At 39.7% G+C, this 16248-nt stretch overlaps 2 protein-coding genes and 1 non-coding gene across 3 annotated transcripts; 2 read left to right on the top strand and 1 right to left on the bottom strand.

The window, feature by feature from the left end:
• The first annotated feature begins 532 nt into the window (after positions 1 to 532).
• On the top strand, positions 533 to 1178 carry LOC101739055 (uncharacterized). Its single transcript, XR_009974097.1, has 2 exons — positions 533 to 800; positions 1028 to 1178. It is a non-coding gene; the product is annotated as an uncharacterized LOC101739055 (transcript).
• A 4259-nt stretch (positions 1179 to 5437) lies between these two features.
• Positions 5438 to 8030, bottom strand: LOC100302108 (uncharacterized). The gene is made up of 2 exons (NM_001161792.1): positions 7976 to 8030; positions 5438 to 5788 (listed from the first exon to the last, which is right to left on the bottom strand). The coding sequence occupies exon 2, from the start codon at positions 5655 to 5657 to the stop codon at positions 5484 to 5486; it is 174 nt and encodes a 57-aa protein (NP_001155264.1). The 5' UTR covers positions 5658 to 5788; positions 7976 to 8030; the 3' UTR covers positions 5438 to 5483.
• A 2141-nt stretch (positions 8031 to 10171) lies between these two features.
• On the top strand, positions 10172 to 13159 carry LOC119629070 (uncharacterized). The gene is made up of 3 exons (XM_038013658.1): positions 10172 to 10811; positions 11192 to 12906; positions 13061 to 13159. Exons 1-3 carry the CDS (start codon positions 10172 to 10174, stop codon positions 13157 to 13159), a joined length of 2454 nt encoding a protein of 817 aa, XP_037869586.1.
• The last annotated feature ends 3089 nt before the right edge of the window (positions 13160 to 16248 follow it).

The raw sequence follows: 16248 nt of genomic DNA, 5'->3' as shown, positions 1-16248 counted from the left end.
ACCACCAGTTATTACGCAAATTATAATTGGAAAGCAATAAATGATTACTATTGTTCAGTCGCTGAACTTAAATCAGTTAATATTTTATGTCATCACTGCTGCCATTATTTTAAGGGTCATCGTAGGCTAACAAGCATACGGGCCACCTAATGGTAAGACGTCACCGTCGATCGTGTACATCAGCAAAGCACGCTGTTGTACGCTCATGTTTCATGAGCGCTAAGATAAATTCTTCACCAAAAGAAGTTAGAGCGGAATCCTCAGCAATATACAGTCGCTTAATTCGTTGGCATTAGTGAGGTCTGTGAACAACTCATCATTAGTTGAGACGTATGCCGGTTTTCCTCTGAAGGGATTAAAAATTTAAGCAGGGGTTAAAAAGTAAAGTTCAGTGCAGTTCAATAGTAAAAAAGGGATCACGTAGTTAAGTGCAGTAGTCCTAAATTACAAGATGGAGCAAAACAATTGGGAATACTACTTCTTAAATTCTTTATTATTTTTGTTATTATCATAATACATACAAACTCCTTAATGAAATAAAAAAAAAGTAATTTAATTTTGTCATTACGAAAAACGTCATTTAGTTCATTTGTATAAAACAAATCCTTGAATTCGATAAGTTTACTTGACTATAATAATTACATTACAATGAGCAGGTTAAGGGCTTTATTTGCCAATGCTTTCCGTGGCAAGAGCTATGTCGGCAAAGCGCAGGAATCATTGAGGCTTCAGAATCGACATCACCACGACGAGGGACCACCTCAACCGTTCGATAATTTGCCTTTTAAATTTACAAATCGGTTAGTAACAAAATAAATATTGTCGTATATGTACCTACTGATTCGTGAATTTATCAACGAAAAATTTTATGAGACGATAAAATATCAAAACATCTAATAGTTTAATAAATTCTTAGACAAAAAATAATAATGAAATAATTAATTGCATTTACTAAATTCCAATAGGTAGCATAGTATTCATTTGATTTTATCGAGACAAAGATTAATAGCTATTTCTCTTTACGCAGATATGTAGCAACATTAGTATTTTCAATCTTCTTCGGAACAGGTTTTTGGGCACCATTTATCATATTGTGGTACTCCATGGCAAAGAAATCGTTGTGAATTCAATATTTATTTGATTTAACTTTCTGAATAAATAAACTGTGTCTTTGAGTACTTAATTGTTTTAGTGAGGTGGTCTCTATGAAGGGAGGAACTGAAATTTCCAGTATCTTTTTATCTTTTTTCTTTGGTTTAAGCGATACGACTATACTTTTGACGATAAAGGCAAACTAATGATGCTGAAACCTCAAATCATATTACTTATTGTGTCGTGTCGTTTATACTTGATTGTCATTTTTTATGATTGAAGGATTACTGGTGGCCCGGAGGCCTTTCCAGTTCCACCAGGACAGGGACAGGGACAGGGACTTGATTGTCAAGAATAGTACCATCATCATACAAGTATACATCATACAAGTATGTGTATCACAAACGATGTACATTACTTCGATGCGATAAGAACTATTTATACGGAATATTTGTATCATTGTACATCTCTATCACGTTAAACTGTCTAATAAGACTATCAATGTTGATTGATTTATTTTAATAATGGTCTACATGTAAAAACCGTCCAATGCTGCGTTTCACAAAATATCCGCCAACCTTTGATTAGATTTATGTTATTTTTTGTATAATTTAATTTATTATTTAGCATTCATTTTAATTTATAAATGTCTGTTAGTGTAAATTTTCGTTAACTTTCAACCAGCGCCCCTGAGAATTTGTATGTAGTAAAAATTTAATTAAATTAAGGATAATGAAAGTTTGTACTTGAATATTTTTACTTTAGTTACCGAAATAGTCTTTACATATTATAGGTAATATGATAATGTAATTTAAGATAATCATCTCTCAACATTTTATGATCATAATAAAACAGAACAACGTGGGATAAAATGAATCAGTTCCGAATGAGTGAACGATTTTTCGTTGTAGTCCCAAAACTAAAATTGAAGTTTTTTTTTTTTTATGATTGAAGGATTACTGGTGGCCCGGAGACCTTTCCAGTTTCACCAGGACAGGTGGGCGAGCAAAGGCTCAGCCAGGAGGGGTGGGATTTGCTAACAGCTACCCGAGCGCCTCCGAAGGAGACCTAACAGCTCAAGAGTAGCTGCTTCGCGAATGAATCTACTACCGGATCGGAATCGTGACCCGCTGAGAAGATCCGGCGAGAAACTCAGCGAGCTGATTCATGGGTTAGGTTGCACGGCGAACTCTTTGTAGAGTTCGACGAGTACGGTTACCGAGGTCCCTAAGCCTGCTCCTAGTGTTAGAGCTGAAGGCGTCTAATGCAAAGGTTATTGGATCTGATGGATCCGTAAGGACGTGTAAAATTGAAGTCTGCGGCGTCATAAGTACCTACTTTTTTCCCTTACCTCATCTTTGGTAGCCGAAGGGGCTATTCCAATTTCACGCGGACCGGTAGGTGAGCTCACAGTCCCAACCTGAGGTAATTGCTAACACTAGCCCTAGCAAGAGCAGTCCTTCGCTGAATCTGCCTATCGGATCAGAACCCACTGAGAAGATCCGGCGAGAAATTCATTGGGTTGTCTATTAGCTAGTTCGCACGAGGAACTCTTCGTCGTCAACGACGAAGAGCCGTTTTGGGCGAAGGCGACTTTGCTTTGCCCCGTCGCCTGGGTTGAATATGTAGTTAACGGTGACCACGATAAGAGGGTTATCGTGACGCGCCGCTTTAAGTAGCGAGTACCTGATACTTGTCTCCCATGTATTTTAGACAGAGCGTCCGCACAGTGGGCATTGTTTTGTTATAACCCTTACGTTTACGCAGTGTTCGGCGTTTCGATTGCTGTCTCATTCAGTCAGCGACCAATTTACAACGAAATAACGCGCAATCGAAGCACGTGGTGGCAAAACGGGAGAGGTAGAGCTTTCCTCTCGGCACCGTATCGCCACCGCCGAGCCGGGTGTCGGAGGAGGGCGTTCGTACAACTTCGGCCTCTGTGAGGGGCAGTCTCCTCCCTGTGATAATAACGGGGCGACCTGAAGGGTCGAGGCTGCGTCACACACTACCGTTACTCTAGCGCGATGGCACCAGGAGTATAGGATGGCGCATCGGCGGTTGCGGTCCGCGATACGGTCCATATTCCGTCGTCGCTGTCGTCGCCAAATATACTGTGGAAGACAACCCGGTCGGCGGTGTATCGTGTTCCGAACCGGTAGGCCGGTACTGGCTCGGCGGGGTATCCACCACGCCAGCGGGTTAGTATGTATTATTTAGCTTGCCAATATTTAGGTTCCTCCACCCTGCCAATTTCTGCTGTGAAGCAGTAATGCGTTTCGGTTTGAAGGGTGGGGCAGCCGTTGTAACTCTAGTGAGACCTTAGAAGTGATATCTCAAGGTAGGTGGCGGCATTTACGTTGTAGATCGGCAACATGAAGCATAGGTATAGCAGGCGAGACATAACACATTACATAGGACAAAAGGGCTTTTATATTCATTTAATGTCTCCAAAACAGTTCTCGAGTCCCCTCGAGAATATGCATTGTATGATGTTTTCTAAACACAACCGCCATTTACAGTACACTGACAAGAACTAGATAACCATCATCATTTATCAGTGCTTTGTAGCTATCTTCCGAGTAATTCGGACACAAAATTTTGCTGCATCCAATTTACCGCTCAGTCAGCCAGCCGACGGCTATGTATTTGCCGAGTCGGCCACAGGCTATTTACCTAAGGGAACCGCAGTGTCATTTACGCACAGACACCATTCAGGCACTTGATCACACAAACACATTTACGTAACTACGTTTTGTCCTCTTTATTTAGGTACCTAGTACCTACGTAATTCTAAGTACAGATTTTAGTTACAATCGTTATTATTAAGCCACACTGAAAAAAATGTCGGTAGACAAGTAATCGGCCCACCCGATGCTGAGAGGACAATGTTGTTCATGGACAGATGAGCAATGACCAGAGCACAGCCAAATTCGCTGAGAGCCGCAAAGAACTCCATTCAAACCAACTAATTCAAATTTGTAGAAAAACATCTGAACGTGGCTTTCCATCATAGGGCCCCCAAAGAATTATTGAAAGGAGGAGGGGATGGAGCTAAGCATTCAAGGAAAAGTCAGGCGAAATATTTTGCAGATCCCAGACTCAAAGTGGGCGAAACCTGAACTTGTTAGATTAAGGAGAACGCGGCATTGATCCTCTCATATGAGAAAAGACGAATTCATGCTTGAAGCCTCCGCATCAAATTAAGCGCCTGATAATTGTTATCAATCATATTCTAAGACGCATTTTACGTACATATACATACAATATATTAATTGAAATTGTCTCGAGCTTGGGGTCGCTCAGCAGAGCAAGAACTAGGCATCTTGTGCATAAGATGGGAGGAGCTAGAACAGACTGCCCAAGACCTATGTAAATGGAAGGTTTTGATTCGAGCTCTACACCCTAGCAGAGGGTAATAGGAAATAAATAAAAATAAAATGTTAATTGAAACTAATTAAAACCAAATGTAATATTGTCAGGTTAGAAGTATAGATCGCTCACACTTCAGTAGAAAATCTAGAAATTATACATGTGCATGACTGCAATCTACATGGCCAGAGATTGTACTATCAGGATGGAAGTTACCACTGAACTCTTTATTCATAAATAGCTGGTATCTGACAAATCATGCTCAAACTAAATTTCATTTAATTATGAATTTAAAACATTAAGGTTTAATCTTTACTTTTACTTTCATAGCTTTACTTTCATAGCTGTGGGGTATCCACAGCTATGAACACTTTTTTTATTATTATAATTTTTCCTGTCTTATGAAACTATTGTATTATTTAGATTTGTGTTTGAGTTATTAAATTTGGTTCTTACTACATAGTATTGCCGTTCATTAGATACACCAACTTTCTTGGTCTAGTGGTGAGATGATGAGGCCGCTCGAATGAGTCCCAATTGACAGCTATTAATTAGTACAAAACAGTTGGGGAATTCGACCTCAAAGTGGGTGGCGACATTCACACTGTGAAGTCAATAGGCTTTGCTACCTACCATTTAAAATAAGGCTATATTAGAGCTCTACTGATAAAACAAAGATTTTTGTCTATGACTTCACTAAACACAATTTTGGGGTGGATTTCAATGATGTTGATAAGCTTGACTAACATTAAGGCATAAATCAACATGGATTATCTTTTCTGACCATTAGTATTTTATGTTTATTTGTATAACATTAATATAAATTTTCATAAATAATTATGAGTCTGGTTGTATTTTCATCACGGTCTGATGTTCTTAAAGGAATTCAGTGTGCAATTTTATTTAGCTAAAAAAAATTATAAGAAATTAAAAGAAGAAGAAGAAGCTTCAATAAGCATGTCAAATAAAACTCAAATTATTGTACACTAAATTTATTTGCAACAAACCTACATAATTATCATTTATGGCCAGGTTGGTGGATCACCTTCTTTGACTCTGCCTCCAAACAAAGCAGACTTATCACGGAAGCTCGTCATCCTCAAGGTTTCTTGGTCATCCAGAAATTTGCCTATGAAGAACCCTGTCATCGGAACACCAAACCAAATGAAGCGAGGAGTGATGCCGAAGATGGCCATTTTATACTTTGATCTGTTGAGCTTTCCACTTGCGAGTGTGGTTCCAGTCAAGAAAAATAAGCGTAATGCTTATGGTGGGAAAGACTATGCTCACAAGATTCCGACGCAGGAACTGTGACAACGCCATAAACCTGCTCACAAAAAGGGTATTATTTAGATAAATGAAGATGCTTAAAATTGATTTCTAAATTTTTTTTAAAGAGAATATCAGACCAGGCAATAAAGCAAAGCATTTATTAGTGGCATATATGGATAAAGAATTATTGTAGTAAAGAATAGTAAAAAATAATAAGCAAGACAGTAAGTGGTAGCCCATTGATATTATAATACAAATTACTAACTCATTTTCATCATGTTTCAAGTAATCATGTAATCAAGGTTTGAAAGTCATTTTAATAACTTCCTAAGAACAAACTAAAATTATCAATTACTTGTGTGCATTTATTTTTTATTGCATAAATACTATGACTATGAAATAGTACTTCTGGCTAGTGTAACTACTCTACTCTTCTTCAAGTGTAACTAGCACAATTACACTGAATATGGATGTTATTTTTTTATTCAACAACAAACTTTAATATTCAGTTTTATAGGGGATTCATCAAAATAATATTTCTGAAAACAAATAAAAACAAAATGTCAAGCATATCTATAGAAATAACTAATGAAATTCAATTTTCACCATTACTTACTACTTTGTTTCCTAAATTATAAAATAGCTTTCAATTTTAACACATTATTATCCTTTTACCACTCTATTTGATGATTATCTGTGGAACCTATAAAATGACTCCATTGTAAACTAAGCTCAACAAAACTATTTTTTATAGTTTATTAGCAAATGATGCAACTTCATTTCTATAAAATGTAGGCAATGGGCAGACAATCTTCTGCCCCATTTAGTTCAAAGCAGTTGGTCACATTGTCATGGTCAAAGTCTGATCAATTGCAAAAAAGGACTACCTTATCCTTCAGACCACAATGAATGACTGCTCTGCAGCAGAAATAGAACATGACTTCATTCATTATGGGCTCACAACATATCCACCAGCTCATAACAATGTTATTAACTTTTAGCATGCTAATTTGATATGGCTACAGACTAATATAACTATGTCAAATGCAACATTCCAACTCATTTTCCATGGGTTCTCAAAGTACTGGAAATAAATTGATACTGTTATGCCTAAAGATTCAACTGCCAAATCCAATTTAAAACAAATTCATATGAATATTTAAACAAGAAAGTATTTTTGGACATATTAACTAATTGAGTAGATTTTAGAGATCCTATCAAGTTTCTTAAAATGGTTTATTATTATGAAATGATTATTTGATTAACATAATTCATTAGTAACATAGTATTCTACAAAAATAATTTGGTTATTTGACATTCATTTTTATAAGGGAACTTTTTCCTCATTAAAATAAAATATTGAATATTTTTTATTATTTAATTTAATAATTAGTACATATTTGTGACTGTTTTTTACAGAAGTAATGGTAAAACTTACCAGTATCTAATTAATTCACTTTTGTTACTTTACAACACTTTCATGATGAAGCTAATGATATTAAGAAATTTTATAATGGCTTCTATCCCGTTAATAGAGCGAGTAATCATGGGAATGCACAGCAAATTCAGACAAATGATGTATGAATGTAAAATCAAAAAGACAATTTTCAAGAGTGCAACTTCATCTGCTTAAAATGACGTATTATTTTGCATTATTTAGCTTTGGATTACTTGTTTCAAAGATAAAATGTAGTTAACGATTTATTTTGGTTTCGTATTTTTAAGTAGTATTAGGGAGCAAAGCACGTTATATACATTTTGTACAAATAAACCACGTAGAATGTTCCGAAGGAAATAGACATATTGTTAGTAATAGACCATTATTTATGAAATATTTTCGTAACCCCCATGAGTTAGTTCTGGCCTTACGAATTGATTCTCGGATCTCAATGGCGTCTACATAAAAATCAGCTGGCAAGGGTCAAATCTCAGTAGACTATTTGAGATGATTGAGAATTTTTCAAGCATTCCGCCATTGTTACATAATGAACGCAGGAAATTTGTATTTCTAACAGTGATGAATTTTCAAGTCACCAAATTTAATAAAAACTATTAATTAATGGTAAAATATTTAAACATTGAAATGGTAAAACATTGGAAACACACGAAACATTGCAAGTTGAATTATCCAGTGTCGTTGATGGCGAAATATTTGAAAACTCAAATTTATTGGAATGCCATACCTGTTTGAGATGATGGAAGCGAATGCTGATAGGCAATATTTAATCAACTGAATACTAACCGGTATATACTAACCGAGGTATTTATTTAAAATCACGAATGACGAAAAATCGATAGGCAACCGAGCAATAGTGTAAAACATAGATTATACACTTTAATATAGTGTAAAATAAAAACACTATTACTCTTTGATCCACTTTGAACTTTATTTGTTCACTGCATAGGCAGAGGGAATATAGCCCATATGACCAACTATTTACTAAAAAAACATTTAATTTATCATATTAATAATAATATATTGAAACCATATTTAATATCATTTAATAGAATAAAACAAATAAATATTTTTTAAAATTAAAAAAGATATGTAGCGGAAAGTGATGAAGTTTTGGATATTGCAACCATTGAAATGAAATTCTACAAGACTGAAACACTTCACATCTCATAGTCTAATCTAATGGTCCAGTGAAGCAATAAATATAAAACATTACTGTATGCCATTAGCTTTATGTTCTTAAGACATATTATGTACTAATTATAGATATAGCACTACTTATACTTGGACTGGTAAATGTACTGAGAGCACCAAATACTCTTTTTGGCCAACCAACAGCCTTGGCTAGGAAGGTCAATTACCTGGAAGGTACCTTGGATGCATCGATGACATTTTGCCCGGTCATAAAATCAGTCCGCGACCGCACCGCGTTTATTCGCGCGCGTTAACCTGTAACCGGAGTAAAATACCTTTCGGAACAAGGTGAAACTTTACAAAACTTGCATAAGGCCCGTCATAACTTACGCGAGTGTTGGGTTCAATCACGCGGCTCGTACACATAGAGACACCCTCCAAACCCTACAATCCGGCTTTTACAGGTTAGCCATGTTCCTCCATGGTTCGTAAGAAACGACGTCCTACACGATCATCTGGGTTGCGATTCTGATCCAGTAGTAGATCCTTAGGTTGTGTTTTATTAAAATAAAATAAAATTTATCAACTATACACTTTAGTACTATCAAAGCCTAACTATAATTTGCCGAGTAAATTTCTATATTTGTATGCAACGTAGAACTCTAGATTTAGAAATCGTGTAGCTTATAACTAAAATACTAAAACTTTACATGTAGGTATGTGGCGTTTATGAACGCATATTTTTATGATGCGTAAGCCGGAACGCACGACAGGTGGGAAAAAGAATTTAGTCTGTGACACGGGACCTTTTTTACCGCCAAATATTTAAAACGTAAAAATAATTTATAATGTGTTTAATAACTAATGTAATATAATTACTTAGAATTGTTTATGCCGCTACAACAATAAAATGTACATTGTTTCAACTGTGGTGTTAATTATATAAAACACGACTTTACGGCGAAATAAAGCAGGGACTCTTTATGAGCTCCCTCATTGGTGACCCCGACGTGATCGATCGTTACAAATAGAGATCGAGTACAAACCATATACACCTGGCGCAGCATCCATATAAGGTCGAGTTCAAACTATATACACCTGGGGCGGCATTCAGGCAAGATCGACTACAAACCATATGCACTTGGCGCAGCATCGCCGCGCAAAGCAGAGTGATCAAGTACAAGCGGTTAAACACCTGGTGCGGCATTCCACAACACGGAACTATTTTTTTTTTTTTGTGTTTTCTGATTGACTCAGTGAAGTGTTTTATAAATTTTTTATTTTATTTTAATCTTAATACTTTTTCATATTCTCCGCCTATACTATAACTTTAATTTTGTTACATAATTGCATATACAACAGCTTTGTCGACATAAAAAAAAAGAAAAACAAAATTTTAATTTAATTTAAAGGTTCCTTTTGTAACAATAGTTAATCATATTTTGTTAACGGGCCTTCATTGCTCCACCAATTCATAGTATAACATTGTAATTAATAATAATATTAAGGTATTATTGTACGATTAGTAGTAAGGAAACATTTGTTTTTACGAGGCAAAATATTTACAGTTTTAGGTTTTATATACATGAATGCTTTAGAGTAAATCGTCACGAAATGTAAGTCGGTGCTAACATCACATCTGTATTTGACTAATATCTATTTTCTTGTTTACTATAATTTTATTTCATTTTTTTACTGTGTCTCTTATAGTCAGTATTTTGCCATCTTTTAACATAATCATTAATTTTCAATTTCCTCTTTACTTATTATTGTTTTTTAAGTTGTTACATTGTATAAATGCTTAGGTTTTTTTTTTTGTTTTTACAATTGTAAACGTAATGTTCAATAATGGAGGCAAACGAACAATTAGTTAGAGAAGAAAATGAAAAGAAACTGTTACTACAACAAAATGCCATCCTAAAGGCTGAGTTACAAAAACTTAAAATGCAAGGCATTGATAAAACGGACCCACCCCCCACAGACCCATTATTTCCTCAACCTACCTCAGTATGCAGAGTAGCCATAAAACTTCCTCCCTTCTGGCCTGATCGACCTGCAATTTGGTTTGCTCAGGTAGAGGCACAGTTCTCGATTTCAGGCATCTCCGCTGACCTGACTAAATTTAACTACGTGATTGCTCAGTTAGATACCCGAGTTATTGGGGAGGTAGAGGACATTATTCTCCGACCACCACCTGAGGACAAATATGGTCGCCTCAAATCCGAGTTGATCCGTAGGTTGTCCGCGTCTGAGGAGCAACGTGTCAGGCAACTTGTCAGTGATGTTGAGTTGGGTGACCGCCGTCCTTCGCAGTTTTTACGTCATCTTAGATCATTGACAGGAAACACCCTCACTGATGAAAATTTGCTTCGCCAGCTATGGATGCGTCGCCTCCCACAACATTTCCAAGCAATTTTGGCCGCCCAATCAGAACTCTCGCTGGACAAAGTCGCTGAGCTAGCGGACAACATTTTGGAAGTTTCGCCTGGTATGGTCGCACCTCATTCATCTGCTGTTTTCTCAGCAAGCACGTCTGCCGTCTCACCCCCTTCGTTAGAAGATATCACACGGCGTCTGGATGAGGTCACGCGTCAGCTTGCTGTGCTTTCTGCAGAGCGCGGTAGAAATAGGACCCGGCATTTCTCAAACCAGCGACAACGCTCACAAACGCCTGGTAAGCTTCAAATGTGCTTTTACCATAGGAAATTTAATACTAAAGCTGTTAAGTGTATTCAACCATGTACCTGGACGCCGCCGCCACCTTCGGAAAACGACAAAAGCAGTCAATGATGGCGACATCTGACTGCTTAAAGGAGAGTCGCCGATTATTTGTCACCGAAAGCGCAACTAAGCGCCGTTTTTTAATAGACACAGGCTCCGACCTCTCCTGTTACCCATACCAGTGGTTAGCAAATAAGCCGGTACGTTCAAACTATACGTTAGCAGCTGCCAATGGTAGTGAGATACACACTTTTGGTCACATAGAAATGGCGCTTAATTTGGGGCTACGCCGCACATTTCAATGGCGATTTATTATCGCTGACGTCAACACCGCCATCATCGGCTCGGATTTTCTGGCGCACTATCGGCTGTTGCCAGATTGTGCCAGTAAGAGACTCGTCGATAGCATTACCGGGTTGTCATGCGTTGCTGCCGGCGCTGTTTTAGACCAGACCAGCGTCAAAGTTGTCTGCGCTCCGTCATCCCAATTTATTGCACTTCTTGCGGAATTTCCGTCCATTACGAAGCCACCAGGACTTATTCGTGAGCCGAAGCATAACACAGTTCATTATATTCTAACCACTGAGGGCGCCCCAGTCTCTTGTCGTCCTAGACGTCTGGCACCTCAAAAACTTCAAGAGGTCAAAACGGTTTTTGATGATATGGTACAGTGCGGGACAGCCAGACCTTCGAAAAGTTCGTGGTCTTCTCCACTTCATATGGTCCCTAAGCGCGACGGGACCTGGCGACCCTGCGGCGATTATCGTGCATTGAATTCACGTACCATACCCGACAGGTACCCAGTTCGCCATATTGGTGACGTTGGCCATAACATATCTGGGTGTAGTATATTTAGTACAATCGACTTCGTTAAGGCATATCAGCAAATTCCTGTTGCGCCTGAGGATATCTGTAAAACCGCCATCATAACACCCTTCGGACTCTGCGAATTTAATTACATGACTTTTGGTCTGCGCAACGCAGGCCAAACGTTTCAAAGATTTATAGACGAAGTTGTCCAAGGTCTCGATTTTTGCTTTGCGTACGTTGACGACATATTAGTGTATTCCCGTGATGCTCTTCAACATGCTGTACACCTTCGTACTCTTTTCAAGCGTTTTGAAGATTACGGAATCGTTATAAATCCAGCAAAATGCGTGTTTGGTGCTCCTGAGGTTACTTTTCTCGGAAACAGAATATCCGCCGACGGAACACAACCGCCATCAGAGCGCATTCAAGCTCTAAAAGATTTTCCTCTACCACAGACTATACAAGGACTCCGTCGTTTCATTGGGATGGTTAATTATTATCGCCGATTTCTGCGCAATGCGGCCAAGTTACAAGCACCGCTAGTCAACGCGATCGTAGCCACTGGAGGTAAAGGTCTCACACCGATCACTTGGACACCTGAGCTCCAAGAATGCTTTAATGCCTGTAAAGATAGCTTGTCATCTGCAGCTCTGTTGGCACACCCTTTGCCTAACGCTGAACTAGGGCTTTTCACCGACGCTTCCAGTTCTCACGTAGGTGCCTGCCTTCAGCAGAAAGTCGGTGATGCTTGGCAACCCCTGGGTTTCTTTAGTAAAAAGCTGAATCCCCGACAGTGCCAGTGGCCAGCATACTACCGAGAACTTCTTGCGGTATATGAGAGTGTGCAACATTATCGACACTTCCTAGCCGCACAGCACGTAACGATTTATACGGACCATAAGCCATTAGTTTACGCGTTCTCGCAACGTCGCGAAAGGCTTCCTCCGGTACAGTTAAATCAACTGTCTTTTATTTCACAGTTTACCACGGACATTGTCCATATAAAAGGGGTGGACAATACGGTGGCGGACGCCATGTCCCGCATCGAAGCTGTTAGTTTTGAAACTGACCATTCTGCTCTCTCCGCTTGCCAAAAACTTAACGACGAATTGAAAAAGTATCGTAACGATGCGAATTCTTCTCTAAAACTAGAGAACGTCTTAGTTCCTGGCACAAACACTGTTTTGGTCTGCGACATGTCAACAGGGCGACCACGCCCATTTGTATCGGAACCTATGCGAAAGAAGATTTTTGCTCAGCTACATAATCTTAGCCATCCTGGTACTAGATCAACCATTCGATTGATCTCAGACCGTTTCGTGTGGCCAAATTGGTGCCAAACCTGCGTTGCTTGCCAGCGAAGTAAGGCGACGCGGCATATAAAATCTCCACTTGGACACTTCTCCAGTCCTACGTCTCGGCTGAAGCATGTCCATATTGACATCATAGGCCCTCTTCCATCTTGTTCTGACTTCCAATAATGCCTGACTGCTGTGGATCGCTACACTCGATGGCCCGAAGTTTGGCCTATGCACGGAATAACAGCAGAAGAAGTGGCGAGCACCTTTGTAGCCGGTTGGATTGCTCGATTCGGAGTACCTGCTGTCATCACAACCGACCAGGGACGACAGTTCGAGTCGGATCTTTTCAGACGCCTTACTATTTTATGTGGTACTAAACGTATACGCACTACTAGTTACCACCCTTGTGCCAATGGACTCGTGGAGCGCATGCATAGACAACTAAAGGCCTCTCTGATGTGTTATGATGATTCGTGGTTGAATGCATTACCTTTGGTTTTATTAGGAATGCGTTCTGCTTTTAAAGAAGACCTACAAGCAACAGTAGTGGAATTGCTTTACGGAGAAACATTAACGCTTCCAGGGGAACTGTTAGTACCTCCCGGTCCTTGTGGTTTCGAGGACCCGACGGATTTTGTCGTTAAGTTAAGACAGCGTATGTCTAAATTGCGTCCCACTCCATGTCCCTCCAAAGCAGGGACTCAATATGAGTTCCCTCAGGTATACCTCACTAAAATGTATAACTCTTACCTCTTTTTTTGGTATTTTTTTTCGTGCTTGGTTCTAATAACTTTATCTAGTAATTTATAACTCTTACCTCAGAGGTTACGTGCAAATCAGAATGAAGTCATAGTCTTGATGATCATTAAACGGTGTCCGTAAGCTTCAGTTTTTCTGGTTGGTTATGGTTATGTATAGTTTTATTGGTTGGTTGCGGCTTTTTTGCGAGGCTTCTCTATCTCTCTCTATTTGTGGTGGTGCGTGATTTAATAAGGGAACACTTCGTAGATGATTTAATAAGGTTTATCCATCTTGTGGGTGATCCACCGCGAGATCATTCACAGTCTACTTTTCCCGGAACCATTACTCATTCCAACAAGCTTCTATTACGGATGATTTTTCCTAAGGATTCGCAATTATAGAATCGACGAAGGACTGTATTTGATTTAGAGCTTTTTCAGAATGGAAACATTGATGCGGCATTTTATCCTCAGCATACGTCTCCAGCACAACCTCTTTAGGGCGTCAATCTGTTTACGATATTTTTGATAGATCGTCCATGTTTCTGCTCCATGTAGGGAAATAGGAAATAATACGAATTTCATGAAGCTTTGGTATAAATATTAATTTTAGCATAACACCTTTACCCGTTCACAAATAGTCAAACATAAACGACAAATAGCAAGTGGTTCCGTTGGTTAGTATGGTTCCGTTCATTTCCCATTCATATATTTTTTATTTATTGCTTAGATGGGTGGACGAGCTCACAGCGCACTTGGTGTTAAGTGGTTACTGGAGCCTATAGACATCTACAGCGTAAATGCGCCACCCACCTTGAGATATAAGTTCTAAGGTCTCAGTATAGTTAGAATAACTGATCTGCCCTTCAAACCGAAACGCGTTAATGCTTCACGGCAGATATAGGCAGGGTGGTGGTACATATCCGCGCAGACTCACAAGAGGTCCTACCACCAGTAAAAAATACTTGTTACCTTTTCATTTTACAGGTGGGCTATGAGCTCGTCCACCTATCTAAGCAACAAAAAAACATATATGTCAACATAACTAAGGTATCAATCTACTCTATCTAGGTCATAGACCTTTAGAGTAAAAGGTAGAGAAAGAAAATATCTTTAACGTTTATCGATAAAATCTAATAATATTAAAATCTTCTGGGCAGCATTTTTTTTGGTCAGGAGGAAATCGCCGAACTTCCGCCCTCCCCTGGGGATGGAAGGCGGGGCATGTTGGAGTCGAACTGACTAAAACCTCCTGTCGCTCAACAACCCGCGTCCGAACCTCGCATGAGACAGAACCCATGAAAAGGCAAAGGGGGGAAAGTGAAGCGTTTAGTGCGGAGCACATCTCTCCCATCACCCTCCCCCTCGGGACGCCGGACCAGCGGTCGTCGGCGCCACGACCACCAGCCCTCTCGGTCGGCAGGCTATCCGGAGCCCGTCTAGATGGCGCCGGTTTGAATGGGTTATCCTACGGAATACCCCGCTGGGTCAGAACCAGCGTGGGTCGAGGATAACCGGCCTTCCATCACCCGGATGCTTTTGCGTAAAACGCGTGCAGAGCAGCTTGCACGTCGTCTTCTTAGGCCCCCTTCGCCGGTCCCCAGACCGACATATGAAGGGGACCCGAAACATTTAGAGGGCCAGGGCTTGGGCGAGATCCGCCTCCCTGGCCCCCGCTCGACGGCGGCGGGCTTGCGCGTCTCTCACGCGCCCCGCCGCCTCCTTCTGCGAGATGGTGCACTCGCAGAAGTCGAGCATCGCCTTCCACGACTCGTCGTCGCCGAGCATCGATGCCAATACACTCGGCAACGACAAATTGTTTCCTATTTTTGCGACGACAGCACGGTGCACACCCCTCCCATGCGGGGCAGGCGACGAGGGCAGCACTAAAACCGCCTTGTTTAGCGGCCAGATGACGTCACAGTGGCACGCATTTTTTGTTGACGTTTCATTTCCATAGGTTTCATACTTCAGTGATCTAGGTGGAGCAGGGTCATGTCATTGTTTTTAAAATAGAGTCAGATCATTTTGTTAAGTGGCCTCTCTCGGTGACAATAATAATATGACAATGCAACTGGGGAAATTGATGCTATGTGTCATACTAAGCGTATGGCGTAATGTTAATATTAATGAGCAAATAGTTTGCGGTGAATTACGTCCCGATCTAGTAGATTCTGATTCTGGTCCAGCGGACTGTCTTAGAGTATTAGCAGTACCGTCTCAATGGCATAGCCTATCGCTGACTGCACTAGTCGAAGTTGAGTAATTATTGCGGATGAAGTCACCGTCGTATTTATAACACATAAACAAAAAGCAAACAAACTTAATCATCACATGAATGTTTGCCCGATGT

Source organism: Bombyx mori, chromosome 1, assembly GCF_030269925.1.
Source record: "Bombyx mori chromosome 1, ASM3026992v2".
In the NCBI taxonomy this organism is placed as follows: Eukaryota; Metazoa; Arthropoda; class Insecta; order Lepidoptera; family Bombycidae; genus Bombyx; species Bombyx mori.
Note: the sequence above shows the minus strand (reverse complement) of the source record. Positions and strands in the feature narration are given on the sequence as shown.